Source organism: Heterocephalus glaber, unplaced genomic scaffold (genome assembly GCF_053883595.1).
Source record: "Heterocephalus glaber isolate CG9 unplaced genomic scaffold, H.glaber_assembly_v1.0 deba00001666, whole genome shotgun sequence".
In the NCBI taxonomy this organism is placed as follows: domain Eukaryota; kingdom Metazoa; phylum Chordata; class Mammalia; order Rodentia; family Bathyergidae; genus Heterocephalus; species Heterocephalus glaber.
This window is the reverse complement of record NW_028258406.1, coordinates 4,026,319-4,043,201: the sequence shown is the minus strand read 5'-3', so window position 1 is coordinate 4,043,201 and position 16,883 is coordinate 4,026,319. Positions and strand designations below refer to the sequence as shown.

Sequence of the window (16,883 nt, the reverse complement as noted above, 5' to 3'; positions counted from 1 at the left end):
AAAAGCTCAAAAAAGATTATTTTTTAATTGCTGTAGAAATAGATGTGGGGACAACTGTAAATTAATGAGAGACAGCATCAAATCTCTTTTTTAAAAAAGAGAGAGAGAATAATTCTCCTACTTTGTGAGAGCCCCAAGATTCTGTTCCAATTTAAAATATAAACACCAGAGCCAGATATTTAGCTCAGTGGTTTCATTGCCCGCTGCGCAAGCGCAAGGACCCGAGTTCGATCCCTGGTACCAAAAAAAAAAAAAATATATATATATATATATATATATATATATATATACACACACCAGGAGACACTGCATAATGGGTGGGGCTTAGGCAATCAGTCTTTCTCTAGTCCAAGAAAAGGTCTGGGGTTCCATAAAATGTCTGGAAAAGAATGACCATTCTTTGAATTTTTTAAATGTTTTTCTTTTATGATTTCATCCTTTAACCAGTTTTCTCAAATAACCAACCAAAAGCATTGGACACAAAGACTTCTCCGTGGACATAGGTACTCTCACTTTCCTGCCTCACACAAATTTACAGTGTCTAACTAGGCATTATTCATTTTCCTTCATTTTGTTTTTGTATATTATTAGAGTTACTTTCTTATAATGAACTCATATCTTCAAAACAAGAAAAATATTTATTTTTAATCATGCAAAAAAACTTACATGAATGCCTAGGGAAACACAAACAGATTTTGCTACAAATCAACATAAGATGCTTATTAAGCGGGGGGGGGGGGGGGAGACATCATTGAATACATGTGACAAACTAACAAATTTCATACCTTAAACTCAGAAGGTCAGCTTTAATACTGAATAATATCCAGATCCAATTTACATTCCTCTGTCAGAGTAATATATCACCAATGCTGAATATAATTATAGCTTATTTTAAGCTTTCTTTTTCACCTACCCTTAGCAAGGTGACTAAATACTTAAAATGAACACTTCTAGGGGGGAGAACAAAGCAATTATTACGGGTCCTGTAGGGCAAAGGAAACATATACCCACATGCCATTCAATGGTCTAGCCACAAAAATTACACTAAATTATAGAGGCAGACTTAGAAATCAGAAACTGAAGAATGCTTAGTAGTAAAAATTACCAAGCTTCAAAGTATAATTGCTAATATATATTTTTTCTGGAAATTGACTTTTTAAAGAAATTATATATTTAAAAGTAGCTACTTTTATTCCACATGCACTATTAGATGAGATGGGAGAATGACAAATTTAATAATCTATTCTCACCAATTTTAGCTATCATATGAAAGCATGAAATATCTACAAAGAATATTCAAAATCAAATGAAAACAAGATTAATAGCAATAGTGAGAAACAATGCATAAGAAATGAGTTTTTGACCTACAGATGAAAATACAGTAAGATTACAATTTAAAATGACATCTGCTACCATATGGTATAATCAAAATTTAACTTCCTTAATAAAAAATATTGTAGAAAAATAAATACTCAGTTTAAAACAAGTATTAGTAAATATCTTTCTTAATATCAAATCCAATATCATTAATTCATGGCAGCATTAACTAAGTTATTCATCTTATATACTAATTTGACAACTAATATATGGGAAAAGAAATTATGGTCACATTTCAGTCTTACATAATCTTTTCCCATCTAAAATACTTAATACTATCCCACACTAGTAAGATCAGCCTTAACTCTATAAGCTGTCCTTGATTCTATAAACTTCATTACTACTTCTGTGCCTCAACTCATGGTGACCCCATCCCCCAGATCTGTGTCTTATGCTAACAATTAAAATAATTTCATGTTTCAGGGACCAAGCCAAATGTCCTTCTTCGAAATTTAATGAGTTTCTCCATTCCTCACCAAGTTCCATTCATTTGACCCCAGATACCACCCCATTAGTGCCCATTACTCTCCTTTTGTAGCAAAAGGTCCCATACAATTTTATCACATACATTGTTAGCACCTATTCTTAGGCATTCATCCACTCAATCTCACTTCAGACTACCAACAATTGCCTTACTCAAAGGTTATCAAAAACCCTCCTCTTGACAACTCTACAATATTATCTTGACTAACCTCTTAGCAGTATGCTAATGTAATTTGCCATTCCCTTCTTCTGAAACATTATTCCTTTCTTTGATTCAGGTAACCAGCTTTCTGAGTTCTCCTCCTCTCCCAATGGGCTATTTCCAATCTGTTCTGACTTTTCCTCCTTTTATGGATAATGTATTTCTTGACTCTTTCTAGGCCTAGAGTCCCTCACAGCTTGTTCTGAGCACCATTCTATATCTTTGCACCCTATATCTGTACACCAGCAACCTTCCAGAGATCTCAGCAGTTCTCAGGGATTTATGCAAAAACCTGGATATAAAAAATTGGTATCTCCACTGTAGATCTCTCCACTAAGCTCCAGACTCACAAATCTGCTTCCTTGATGTTTCAAACTATAAAGCTCTTAGACATATCAAAATTAATGTGTTTATACAGGATAGTTTCATTTTTTTCTCCAAAATGCATCAAACCAGTAACAACCACCATTTTCCTCCATCCTAGTTAACAGCACTACTAACTACCTACCAATTTACAAAAGTCAAAAAGCTACATATTATTTTGGATTCTCTCCTTTCACCCACACCCCAAACCAACCCATTAGTAGGTCCTTAAGTTTCCACCACCAATTTACCTGCAAAATCTACCCACTTCTTACCCTATCAGCAATACAATCCTTATCCATACCACTCACCATCACTGTGACTACTGCCAGAGCCATCTATCTCATCTGCCTGTCCACACTCTCCTCCCTCCAACCCATACCTCTTGCATCACCAGGAAGGATTCTTTGAAAAAGTCAAATCAGAGTATTTCATCTCCTGGTTGAAATTCTTCTGTAGCCTTCCAGTTACTTAAAATAAAAAGCCAATCTCTGTGTCAGGACCTTTAAGATCCCTCGTTATTTGTCCATCACCCACCTCTGTTGACCTCTCGGATTCCATCAACTTCTCCCCACTTCTGCCACACTGTCTTCCCACCACAGGGTCTCTACTGCTCAAGACTTACTATGGGCCCAGTACCACTAACCACCCTCTCTCAACCAGTTCCTTGTCTCTTTTGGCTTTGAAACTTCACAATCTCAGAAAAATTTTCAGTGATTAGCCTACATCAGAAAGCTATTTATCGCTCTCAGTTCCTTACCTTTTGCATAATTTATTTACTTAGTTTCTACATTTATCTCTCTCTCTCTCCCTCTCTCTCTCTCTCTCTCTCCCCAACCCCCTCATCTCTTACTAAGTATGTAGTACAGAATTTAAAATACTTGCATAGATTAAATTATGCCCTCTAGTCCAGTGTCAGGTTATCCTAGCACATACTTAAGGATTTAATTAGGTAAGAGCTTGTGATACCATTTATTCTTGAATGAATCTTAAACATTTCTCACCAAATGGAATCTCAGCAGTCTGAGGACAAGGAGAAACCTTTGCACAGGATCTACTTCTCCAACAAGACAAGGCATAAAGATACTCCATTACTTGAGCTCTTATCTTGCAAAATGAGTTACATATTTCACTTTATTCCATGCATTAATTTTCTCTATTGTCTTATTCAAATCCATTTAATACACTTCATCTTCCTTCCCAGAAAGTCATGGCATAAGGAAAATAGCCACAAAGACCCAAGTGCACAAGGGCTCAAAACCAGTGCAACAAGAAAAATAAATTTCTGATCTCTAAAAATGTCATCCCATACAATACCCATTAGCCACATGTGACAATTTCAAGTTCAAATGCCATTACTCAGTCACACCAGACACATTTAAATTGCCTAGTAACTACATGTGGTAAGTGGCTACCATACTGAACAGCAGAGACAAAAACGATTGTTGTTTTTGTAGAAAGTTCTATTGGATCTCAGCTCAAATGAGTAATTTCTATTCAACCTTGCAGAGGTACTCCAAATGACCTCAATGGTTCTAAACCTATGTGCATGCTTCTTTTCTGCTATCCTTTAAAAAATATTAACATACAAAAGAAACTATAATAAATTATGCCTGTTTATTTTAGACATATATTGCAAAATTGAATTTTAGTCTTACAAGTTTTTCTAAATCATAAATCTTAAAACCTCCTTCTGTTGTCAGTGTATACCTTTCTTTGTATTAAGGCCTTTCTTCATGCACAGATATGTATATGTACAAATATAAGGGAATATGAAGAAAAACATCATCATTTTGAAATGTAACTCAACTAGCAATACTCTAAAACATAGTACCAAGCCCCAAAAATGAGTATAAGAAATAATGTTGCTTCTTTGCATATAAAATACTAGAAATTTTATTACTGAAGTTCAATAATTTCTCTCATTGAAATATTTATCAGAATAGAAACCAAAGACCAAAATACTCAGTAAATAATTTCATACTGATAGCTGTTGTAGCCTTGAACACATAAGGTTTACATTCTCAGAAAACAGACAAATACACTTGAAAAGGAATTATCTTATACTTCACCTTTCTATCCAGGAAAAATTACATAAGCTTAATGCACATTTCCTTAATTGTTATAGCATAACACTCTATCTTTTGTTGTTGCTTTTTAAACAGTGAACTGATCTCAAAAAATTAGTTCTGTCATATTTTCTGCCTGTTATCTTTGAATATAAGCAAAAAAGGTCCAAAATTTTCCTTTTATAGTCATTTCATCTAATTCAGTTATACCAGCACCATTTCAAGTGCTCACCAGCCACAAGCAGTAAGCCAGCAGTGTTTCCAACAGCACAGACATACCACCTCTATCACTGTAGAAAGATACATAAATAATTCCTGTATTTAAAAAAAGAAAAGTTTGGAGCCCTATGTTACATTCTGACTGACTTTACATGTTAATAGGATATATTTTTTAAAATAAACCTATCTTGGCTATTCAAACAGAAATCTACCTTTTATTTTAAATAGATAGGAATAGATACAAACGTGTGTGTGTGTGTCCATATGTAATTTTTAAAAATAGACTAGGAGACTACAACTCTGGGACCTTTCAGGTCAACTATGAATTGAACTGAACATTTCTTATTCCCCATCTACAGAAAATACACATTGGTCTGTTAAAAGCAATTACTAAATTTTCAGTGTGCTCTACTTTTATTGTTAACCTTGCATTTAAAGTCAAAGCTTTTAAAATACAGGTAAAGTTTAACTTAGAAAGCAAATATTTATAACACATTTTACCACATGTATGAATGCCAATATACAAAAGATGAAGCCTCCTACCGGAAAGAACGTTCAGTCCTCTATAAGTTTCTGAAAAAATGATACTAGGTTTGGAAGGACTGTGAAAGCACTGTAAAATAATGGCTTTTCCTTTAAAAACATCAAGGTAGCATATATTTGAAGCATATATTAATACCTAGTTTCTTCCAGGGTACTTTTCATTAATATTCCTTTCAAAGCTTTTTAAAGAGCTTTTTAAAAGGACAGTAAAATAGTCTAAAATTAGAGGACATTTTCAGCAAGTATGCCTTTAATAAGCAATATTATGTATTACAAAGATTATGGAGGCTGAGTGATAATTAAGACATAAATAATACAAAGCACATCCAGAGATATATGGCAGTGTCTAAATGGAGAAGAAAGAAAGAATATTAACAGCCTACATTATACTTTCTGACTTAGTGGAAAACAACCTTGAAAAACAATGTTTTTAAGAGACAAAAGTAGGTACAGCTCTCTGAAAAAAAAAAAAACACCATTTTAAAAAAATGCACGCTACTAATATTTTTAACCTACCAAAGGAAAGGCTTCTATAGCTTCTATGATGCACCATTTCACTGATTCCCTCACTTCAGTTCTACTGTCAGCACCACATCTACAGCACAGGCTGTCAGACACACCTCACCTCACCTCACCTCCCTCACCTGGCTTCTCCTTCATACCCCATGGAAAACTCACTCACTCCCTTAGCCTGATCCTGCCTGCCAGCCCTCCCTGCTGAAGGCAACCTCCCCTAGATCCATCTCTTCTCTCAGGACTCTCTTGAAATGAATGCCCAATCATTGTTGGGGGTTTAAAAGATATGGTCCAATCTTCTAAAATGTATATAGTGTTATAGTCCTGGATACAACATTGAGAATATAACAACTATGCATTAAATATATCCAAGTACTAGGCAAACATACAGGAGAACTAAGAATCTTATGATAGTGTCTAATAAAACTGTTATGGCAGAAAGGGCCTGTGTGTGCTTCCAAAAGGACAGCCACTAATCACATGGAGCTCTTGAGCAATTAAAATGGGAGAATTTTTTCCATGGTTTTTTTTTCTTTTCGAGACAAGGTCTTGCAAGCCCTCGAATTCACAGTGATCCTCCTGCCTCAGCCTCTCAAGTGCTGGTATTACAAGCATGTATCACCACACCCAGCTTTTATTTATTTTTAATTAATTACATTTAAATAGTCATAAGTGTCTACTGGCTACTCTACTGAACAAAAGAAAAAGGAAACTTGAAAGTTGGCTCCATAATATACCTTCTTGATATTATTTCAAAACCAAAAAGAGAAAAGAATTACAGGGATGTAGATCACATAGAAAACTTTTGCTTGACCTGCTCATTTCAGAAACCATCATTACCAATTGAAAGACATAGAGAAGTCAACAAGGCACACAAGCCTCTTGTGCTTCAAGAGACATGTGCAAAGCCCTAGGAACCCAGCGTTCCTCTGTATGGTTACACAGCCCATGAGAAAAAAGTCAGAGTCTAAGGCCAGCACCAAGCTAGTACACAATGGCAAAAGCAGGGGACTCAAGGCCCACACCTTCAGTAAAAAAGTACACTGAAAATAAACTTCCCCATAAAAGCAGACTACAAGAAAAATTTGTTCTAAGAACTCACTGTAGAAGCCAGACTATGCCTAGGTGGGAAGAAAAATAGACAAACCTCAAAGCTATAAGTTTTATTTACAATGGTCCTGAGTCAACAGTGTCTCTACATTCCCAACAGAAAAACACTAACTCATCCTAGCAGCATGTATCCCCAAAATAAATCTCAAGAAAACAGTTTCAAAGAAATATGAGACCATGGTCTAAAATATTACCAAATACACTAAGAAACTGTTTGAGTAAATCTTTAAAGAAACAATCAATCCCAAGGGCAGATCAAAGAATCCTTCATTTATTAAAATTATAGACCCAGGGCCGGGGATTTAGCTCAGTGGTTCCGGCACCTGCCTCGCAAGCGTAAGGTCCCAAGTTCAATCCCCAGTACCAAAAGTAAAAAAATTATAGACATAGAATATAAAATACCTAAAGAATATTTTTTAAAGTAAAAAGGATTAAAATATTGAAGAATAAAGGTATAAATTATTGCAAGGATTTTAAAAGTAGAGCCAAATTATAAAAATAGAAAAGACAAAGAATACATCTTAAAACAACCAGAGAGAAAGGACAGATTAGATTGCCTGTAAAAGAATAAGTTTTGGATAGAGCCAACCTCTCAATAACAATGCAAGTCGGGGTGGGTGGCGTGGGTTAATGTGCTAAGAAAATATAAATCATAACTAGAAACCCTCAATGCCGTGTCCTAGGAATGGTATCTTTCAAACTCAAAGATAAATAAAGATATTTTCAGACACATAAAAGAGAATGTTAGCATCAACAGACTCGAAAGGATCTTAATAGGACCAGGGATTTAGCTCAGTGGTTCCGCCACCTTCCTCGAAAGCAGAAGGACCCGAGTTCAATCCCCGGTACCAAAAAAAGAAAGGATCTTAATAATAAGCTTGAAGCAAAAATAAAATGATCAGAGAAAAATACATAAACCAAAAAAGAAAATGTGTGTAAACATATATACAAAGACATATGTTTCTGGTGTAAATGAATAGCAATATTTAATTATACGATTAAAAAGAAAAGCAAAATATCACTCAAACTAGCATAGAAATCAAGGAAAGGTGATTGATTATTACAGTATTCTTTGGTTCCAGAGGAGACAATACATTATTGCTTACTTCGGTTCTTTTTAAGTACATGAATGTTGAATTCCTTTCCTGTTATAAAAAATTTTTTAAATTTGTCTTCTAAATTGGTAGATAAGAAAAAATGAAAGAAGAAATTAAAAATCTACACAAAAGTTAAAAAGGAAGGAGAAGAATAAGAGGGAAGAATATAGAAAAGAAAGGAGTAAAAAGAAGAGAAGGAGGGTGAGAGGTAGAAGAAATGGGAAAAGCAAACTTGGAAAAAGCATAAATGAAAATTCAAAATGAAATATTACATATGAATTAAAGTATGTTTTCATAATCAATACAAAAACATAAAATTACAAAAAACAAAGATTATCAGACAGATTTAAAAAAAACATATATAAACTGTTTGCAATAAATATTCTTAAAATATAAGGTCTGAAAAATGATAAACTGCAATGGGTATGAACAGCTACACAGAGCAACATGGACAAATTCATGCAACATAATATTAAGAGGGAAACATAAGTCTTAGAAGAATACATGAAGTCTATTTATATGAAGTTCAAAAAGATAAAAACAAATGATACAGTACAGTAATTTGGAATACACATACCATGAAATTATAATGAGAAAAAAATGAATGTTAAATTCAAAACTCAGGATAGGACAGTGAGTTGGCCCTGGGTAAGGACACAGAACTTAAAGAGATGTGTATGGTAGTTTCAAGGTAATAGACAACAGAATGGAGCCTCATGGTTGGGTAAGGGGCACTTATTTTACTGTGATGACAGTCTTCTAAATATGTTTAATATTTTACTAAGATAACTTTTAAAATAAGACAAAGAATTAGTCATTTCAAAGATATTAGTTCTTGAAGACTTTTTCTTCCTATCATGATACGAATGAGTATGCCATCCTACCTCTGCAAGGCCACACTCTTCCATCTACTTCATGTTTTTCAATCCCAGAAATGCAGAGGAGCTACATTCCAAAGCTGGCACTGATTAAATGGACTGACAAGAGGCACTCATCTATTTTAGTGTAAACACATTTTCCTGCACAATTCTCCACAATTATTTTATCAAACTTATAGTTATCAGCTTAAACCTATGTCCAGAATATTCTCCAGTCTTCAAACAAAAAGACAACTTCAGTAAGAAAATACTTCTTTTACACTTCAAAATACAAATTTTAATGGTAATTAAGGGAAAATAATGCCTAAACTCACAAAACACAAAGATTTCACAGAACTAATTTTCTGAGACAGAAATCTTGCCCAGACAGAAGCATAGCATTGAGAATATGAAGATATATCCTATAATTAACTTGGCATATACATAAATGGGTATGAACCATAAATGCTTAACTTCAATCATTATATGTCACCTGTTTATGTTTTTACCCAAATGTATTCAATCATCTAAATGTAATTATTGATTATGTCAAGATTCACTAAAAGTTATATTCGATAAGTTGAGGAAGTTGGTCTTTTCCCTAACTGTCAAAATTAACACAAACTGTCATCAAGAATACTGAATGATCAATAAATCTCATCAAACAGAACTTTTGTGATCTTCACGTCATATTTTCATAAAACAAACTGGTTTTCACATAATTCTCTATCTTGATAGTGTAAGGCTGACAAGGCTCATAATTACTAGTCAGAGTTTCAGAAGTTGATGAACAGCTCTAAAGACATTATATATTCACTAATTCGCTAATTTAAGGAGGGAGTCTATTTTTTCCCTTACTTTTGATTTAAATAAATTCTGATCCTAAACTAACTTTGGAGAACCATCATTAATCAGTCCACTTGTTCTTTTTTTTAATCTATTCATAGCATTAAATAATTTCTAACTTTATTTACTCAGAGATATCACAACTTTAACAATGATTTCAGAAGCTTACAAAAATAAAAATTCCATCTAGGAATTTGGTGGCATACATATATAAATAAGAAAACACGAAAAACTGACTTTATTACCAGGCACATCATGACTAACAGGAAAGTCCAAAGATTTGCTCAAAGGCATAGCTTCCAAGTTTTCCTAAGTCATTCCTCTATAATAGAAAAAGAAGTATTCTCAAATATCTTGTCAATTTTGTCTTTTCATATTAAGGGGTACAATTTCAGAAAAATTCTTTCAGTGATAAGGTTTTTCTATTCTTTTCACTTAAAAGGACTACTTCATGGAAAATATATGGATTCCTATTAATATATTTTAGAACTATCCATTCTTAGAGAAAAATAACACAAGTATTGGCATTTGTCTTAATACGCTTTTTAAAATAAAGACATACAGCATAATTTCCAGTGTTTTTAGGTAAAATCAAAATAAATAATCCTATCTACTGTAATATGTATACATTCCTACATAAAATCCTTCCATGTTGGTTTTTTTGTTTGAAAAGGAGGGAAGGAGAAAGAGAAGAAAAGGGAAGAAAAGTAAACATGCAGCAGTGAAGGGTATACTTCTAATTACACTGAAAAACAATTAATACCTTCAGTGTCCAATGCTGACAATACCTTTTCCTTACATTTAAACTCCACAGAAAGATGGCTTACATTTGCTTTGTTTATTCAATCCCCACAATATAATCTTGCAAATAATAGGGGCTCAATAAGTATTTTTTTAAAAAGTACATTTTACAGGTACAGATTAAGCTGGAAACAAAAGCTCTTCATATATTAATATATCTACTGAATTCTCAAATTCGATCTGTTTCGAACAACAGCCAAAGTAAGATGAAAGAAAGTTAAAATTAAAACCATATTATTTCTTTTCTTTTTTTTTTTTTTTTTTTTTGATACCGGGGATCAAACTCAGGTCCTTGTGCTTGCGCAGCAGGCAACGAAACCACCGAGCTAAATCCCCGGCCCAAAACCATATTATTTCAATCAATAAATCTCTAGCATTTCCTGTGTAATAAACAAGACGCTCGGTAAGCAGAGGTAAATAACATATATTCTCATGCTACCACTAGCTTACAGTCTAAAGAACAGACAAAGTGGCAAAATAGAAAAATAAACATAAAACTGAAATATACTAACGATTCTTCACTTACTCTTCCTACTCTTATTTAAACCTTACTCTCATGTCTCAATAAGTAGGGTCTTTTGTTTTAAATAATCGTGTGCTCAAGAACTATTTCACGTTATAGCCTGACTTCAGAAATGTCCAAAAAAGATCTTAGAATAGCAAAGAAATTATCTTCCATATCACTCCAATTATAGTATGCCATTCTAGTCTTCCCAATATGTATATACACACATTATTATTATGTAAAAATATTTATTTCTTAGACATCAGAAAGTTAAAACTGATCTTCCTCAGACCTTTACAGTTCAGAAACTTTCTGATTCTGACTACTCAGACATTTCATAACAACTTCTGCATACATTTTTTTGAGAATACTCTGGATTTAGCTACCAACCTAATTCAGAGTTAGCATACAGTCTCTATATATTGAAATTTCTCCTTTCAAACATACAAAGTATCACATATGATATACTCCTGGTACACCTTGTGTTTTTGTTTTATTTTTAACAAGTCTGTCTCCTACTATCTAACAATCTGACAATTTTAAATATACTCAGCTTATCAAAATTACATTCCTTTTTAACTTTTACATACCTTTACTTCTTAAAGTCATCAAATATTAATCTCACTCCAAAAGTCTAAAAAATTGATTTATAGAAACAACTATGGTAGTGTTACCAGATAAAAATTTTTAAAAACATTTAAATTTGGACTTCAGGTAAAAAAGCTTTTTTTAGTATGTCTGAAATTCAAATTTCATTGGGTGTCCTACATTAGTATTTGCTAAAAATAACAACACCAACCGATGGGCACCTACAAAGACACCATTTCCATTAAAGGAAATAATTGATGGTATTTCTTGCTATGTCAAACAGGAATCACCAAAACTCAGACTTAAGTTCAGTCACATTTAAACTGTTAGTTTCTGATACTGATTGGTTTTTTTTTTAAAAGCACCTCAAGTTTTTCAAAATTCTAAGGAACAAATGTTTTCTTTAAGTACATTAGCTATGTACTACTCAGCAATTAATACAAAAGGTACTACTGAGTCTATTTCTTCATGCATATAAATACTATGTATTTAAATTCTACATTCAGAAATTGTTGAGGTATAATGGCTATTTATTTGACAGCACTATGAAATTTAAATGAAAATGACATATTAGTGACATCTGTTTAACTTGGTAACATGCCCTGATGCTATTCATTTAGATAAATTACCTCACAGGATTACTGGTCAAAGACACTCGGAGGGATTCCAGGGAGGTGGCAAGTCTCTCATCCACAGACCCCATTTTCAATTCATGGATGAATTCCTGAGGTGAGATCTGTCGGCTGCTTTTAAGACTTCCCTATAAAATAAGTTTTTAAAAATTAAGTCATAAGCTCCAGACAACTACTATGATTACTATTATTTCAGGGTGTGTGGGAGTGATATCCTTACTTCATCTACCCATAAATCTATAAATTCATAATCCTTGGTATCCACAAAAAATAATAACATAATATCAAATGGACTGCAAACTAAAGTAAGTGTTTTTGCGAATGTAAGCTGTCCTACAAAATTACTAAGTGTATATCATAGGAAGTATCTTGAAATATAGTAGTATATTCTAGTTACATTCAAAAGAAATATGAAAACTCAATATAAGAAATACCTTATTAAAATTAGTGCTCTGAGCAATACAGGAAAAGCTCTTAAATCACTGATTCATTCAATTACCACTGAATGTCTTACTCTAGGCAATTTAGACCTAGGGATTATCAAACTCTAAATCTGGGAGGAAAAACACAAGAAGAATGTAATAATTTTCAGTGCAGTGTAATTCCTATGAGACAGAACTAAGAGACCTAAAGAATAAAGACAGTACCTACATTTGGCAGGGCAGCTTGGAGAAGCCTGAGTAACAGGGGAAAGGTAAATAAAAAACTATGTACTCGAAAAATTAGAAAAGAATTCAGACCAAAACATAAAGCACATGCACACACAAAGAAAACAACAAAAACAAAAACCATTCAAGATAAAGGTCACAGCATGGAGTGTCCGAACATCACTATTCAATTAGCTTCCCCAAGGGAATTTTGGAAGGCTCTAGATCAATATGAAATACAGGTTGGAAGTGAAGTTCTCTCCTTTGACAAACACTGAGAGCCTACTAAATTCTGAACACTATTCTAAGTGCTAAGAATGGTGCAAAAAATGAGATAAAAATTCTTCCTCCACCTAGCTTTATTCTAGTTGGGAGAGGCGGGCAATAAAATAATTCAAGTGTATTATAAACAGTGCTATAGAGAAAACAAAAGCAAGCAAAAGGAAGGAGGAGCTCACTATGAGGCATACAATTTTAAATAGGGCGGTAAAGGAAAGCTTCACAGAGAAGGCTTCAAAAACCTTAAACTTGAGTGTGTGCACAAAAAGCTGATGAATCTGAGAGCTAACCATGCAGATACCTGGAAGAAAAAAGAAAAACTGTGATAGAGGAGGCTGAAAACTTTACAGCCACCAGCTATGAAGACAACTTGGAATTTTACACTGAAATGAAAAATAGAGACCTGTTCCCAAAAAGGTAGGCACACACATCTGTGAGCACATGTGCAGGTGGAGGATGTTGAAGTCATAATAAAGAAAACTCTACATTATATCTCTTTAAATTACAGATTAAATCTCTAAGGGCAAAGAAAGGAACTGTACATGTTCAAAAGCAGATTACCCGAAATGGCAGGAATTCTTTCCCATTTCACTTGTTTTATTAATTTGCTGTAATTTTATTTGAGAAAACATAACCAAAGTGCAAAACAAATTAGTGCTAGAAAGACAAACTGTTTTTATTCACATCAGTATCAAAGTGGTATTTTATTAAAGAAAAATTCTACGGCAAAATCTCAAGAGAATTACTAATGACAAATAAAATAAAGTTGAAAGAAGAGATGATGAGAGCACTGAAAATGAACATCCAATTTTTGCTATCATTATTGATATCATAAAAAATATGTTCAATTCTCACTAACATATCATTTATCTATTAATATCTTTTTTGCTTAAAACTACCAAAGTATTATTCAACAAAAAAAAATTTGAAAAGCATGTACCCATATCAATAAGTAAGTCCTTCAGAATACGACTTGTTTCTGCCCAGCATTACTTCCTAATTAGCCTCTCACTCTCAGGCTGTAGCTGATTTACAATTTCTTGGTAACATGAATAGTTCAAGTTTCCACACCTTGCACTCTTGGCATAACCACCACAGAGATGCAGGTATAAATCATAAACAGTGAGGAAGCACTATCCATCCTCAAGTACAGTGGATATTTGAAGTATTTGAGATGTAAAACGGTACCACCACTTTGAAAAAGACTTGAGCAGTTGCTTTTAAAGGTAAATACAGATTGACCATATGACTCAGCAACTGCACAACTAGGGGTTAAGCAATAGAAAAAAAATAATAAAAACCAACTCATACATGTTCAGAACAGCTTTATTCTTAATAGCCAAAAACTGGGAAAAATTCAAGTATTTGTCAACAGATTGTGGTATATTCAAATAATATAATACTATTCCATAATAAAAAGAATTCATTTTTGACAAGTGCAAAAAGATAAATGAATAAAGAAAATTTTCCTAAGGTAAAGCCAAATCAAAAGAGTATAAAGCATACGGTTCCATTTCTATGTAAGACCAAACCCAATCTGTCAGTCTCTTCTTTGGGGCCATGATAGTTCAGGCATAGAAACAGAGCTCATAATCTTTGGTGTGTTTGTTAGAAGACGGTGATGAAGGGAAACATTTCAATGTTTAAATCGAACCAAAAGTACATTTTTTTCCCCAATAAGTACTGGGAAGGACAGGCTAACGCCATTGGCTCAAATAATTCTTTAATTTTTTTTTCCAATTTGAGCAAGTTATTGCCTCAAGGCCTCTCATTTGCTCCCAAGAATCTTACTTATAATACTCTCTCCACTTACCAAACCTTATTACCACTACTGTGCCCTTGGCCCAGGCCCACTCCTATACATCAGTTAGGCGAGAACTGAGAGTGACTCCCCAAAACCCTGCTGCCATACACCAAGTCCCCATCTATGTTTTTAATCTTCATAACACTCAGTACCTGAATTAAAATAACCTGAATTACTACTTATTAAAGGATATAGGGCAGTATCCAGAGGGGAACCTTGAGTGGGAATTGAAGTACAGAAAAAAAAACAAAACATTATGTTTGCATGCTGATAACAATGACCAAGCAGAAGAAAAAATGGTGGTGGTGGTGGTGGTGGTAGTGGTGTAGGAACAGATGCAAAAAAACAAACAAAAGCAAAATCCCTGTGCATAGGTGAGAGATACGCCCTACTACACAAGAGGAGGAAATGATATTATGCAGTTAAAGGGGAAATTTATCACTGTAAGTAGAGCAAAGCTGAGTTTAAAATCTGATAGATTTGGTGATTTCCAACTAAAATGACAGTTCTATCCTGGCTACATCACTGTTCTCAGTGATAACAATTAGCAATACAATCAGCTAAAAGTGAGGACACAGAACTAAAGGTATAAAAAAGAATGTGTGGCAGGATAGCTACATGCTGGTCAGGACTTGCTCATGAACTGTAGTCATTGAGAAAAGACTAGTCACTATAGCTTCCTCCGAGATGTAAGGTGTGCTCAGGTATAGATGCAGAAGAAGTGGGCAATTTAGTTCAACCAAGGGTAGGGTTTATATGGACAAAAAGACAAATGAACTGGTGGTTGGCAGAAAAGAAAAGAGAGAATATAACTGTGGGTCTTAGGTAGAAAAGGAGGGAAGTAAGAAAGAACATGGAAAGGCAGAGGTTATGGACATGAGAAAAATGCTAAGTCAGTGGATCAGTACATCCAATAGAATTATACAATTCTTAATATGGGGATACTACATAGGAGAGATAGTGCCCAGTAAAGGAAGTCTGTACATCATATTTACAGATTGTATTCTACTACTACCCCAGGTTACAGGTAGCTAAGATTTAGTAGAGAATCAAGTATAACTGGGAATGATGAAGTCAAGAAATAAGAGGGCTGGAGATTTAGCTCAGTGGTTCTGCCGCCTGCCTTGCAAGCACAAGGTCCCGAGTTCGATCCCTAGTACCAAAAAAAAGAAAGAAAGAAAGAAAGAAGAAAGTAATATTTTTCTGGAGATTGAACCCAGGGCGTTTACACTGAGCTATATTCTCGGCACTTTTTCATTCTTATTTTGAGACAGGACCTTGCAAAGTTGCCCAGGCTGGGCATGAACTTGTGATCCTCATGACTCAGCATTTTGGAGTTCTGGGATTCCAGGCCTGCTCCACGAGGCCCAGCTAGGAAGTAAAATGTTTGTCTGGATGGCTTAAAGATGATGGCAGCAGTAGTAGCAGGAAGAAAAGCAGTAAGCTAGGTAACCAAATCTTTCAAGAACAAGAAAAGGCCCATTAGTATATGCTAATTTCTTTGTGCATGTCTCTTTCTGCTAATTCATTTCCCTATCACCAGCCCTTTGTAAAACCTCTGGCATTCAACCAATGAATGAAGTTACAATAAAATGGATTACACAGACTAAGGATTAAAATAAGAGAACGAAAGAAGTCACACCCACACACAAATACAAATACACACACACATTCTGAAACAAATGCTTACTTAGGAATATTCCAAATTAAAGAACTAAAAATGTAGGAAATAGTCCAACTATTTGAAAGATTAGTTTTCAACATTAATTCACCCTTTCCTTACATTTATTATAGTACTATGAAAGTATAAACACGAAAGAAAATAGAGGGAAGAAAATATAAGAATCCAAAATATTCCTTTTCAGCACAGGTCTTCCTGTGTTTCTTTCATTTCACCTAACTTCAAAGGAAGTGGCAAGCAGAGGGAGCACAGGGAAGGGTACTC

At 34.0% G+C, this 16,883-nt stretch overlaps 1 protein-coding gene across 6 annotated transcripts in view; it reads right to left on the bottom strand.

Moving 5' to 3' along the window:
* The window catches only part of Diaph3 (diaphanous related formin 3), a 501,638-nt gene that overhangs the window by 366,674 nt on the left and 118,081 nt on the right, over nucleotides 1–16,883 (bottom strand). For all 6 annotated transcript variants that reach the window (XM_087197467.1, XM_087197470.1, XM_087197468.1 and 3 more), the window contains one exon: nucleotides 12,206–12,336. In XM_087197467.1, coding sequence (XP_087053593.1) covers nucleotides 12,206–12,336 — 131 coding nt within the window. The remainder of the gene's footprint in view (nucleotides 1–12,205; nucleotides 12,337–16,883) is intronic.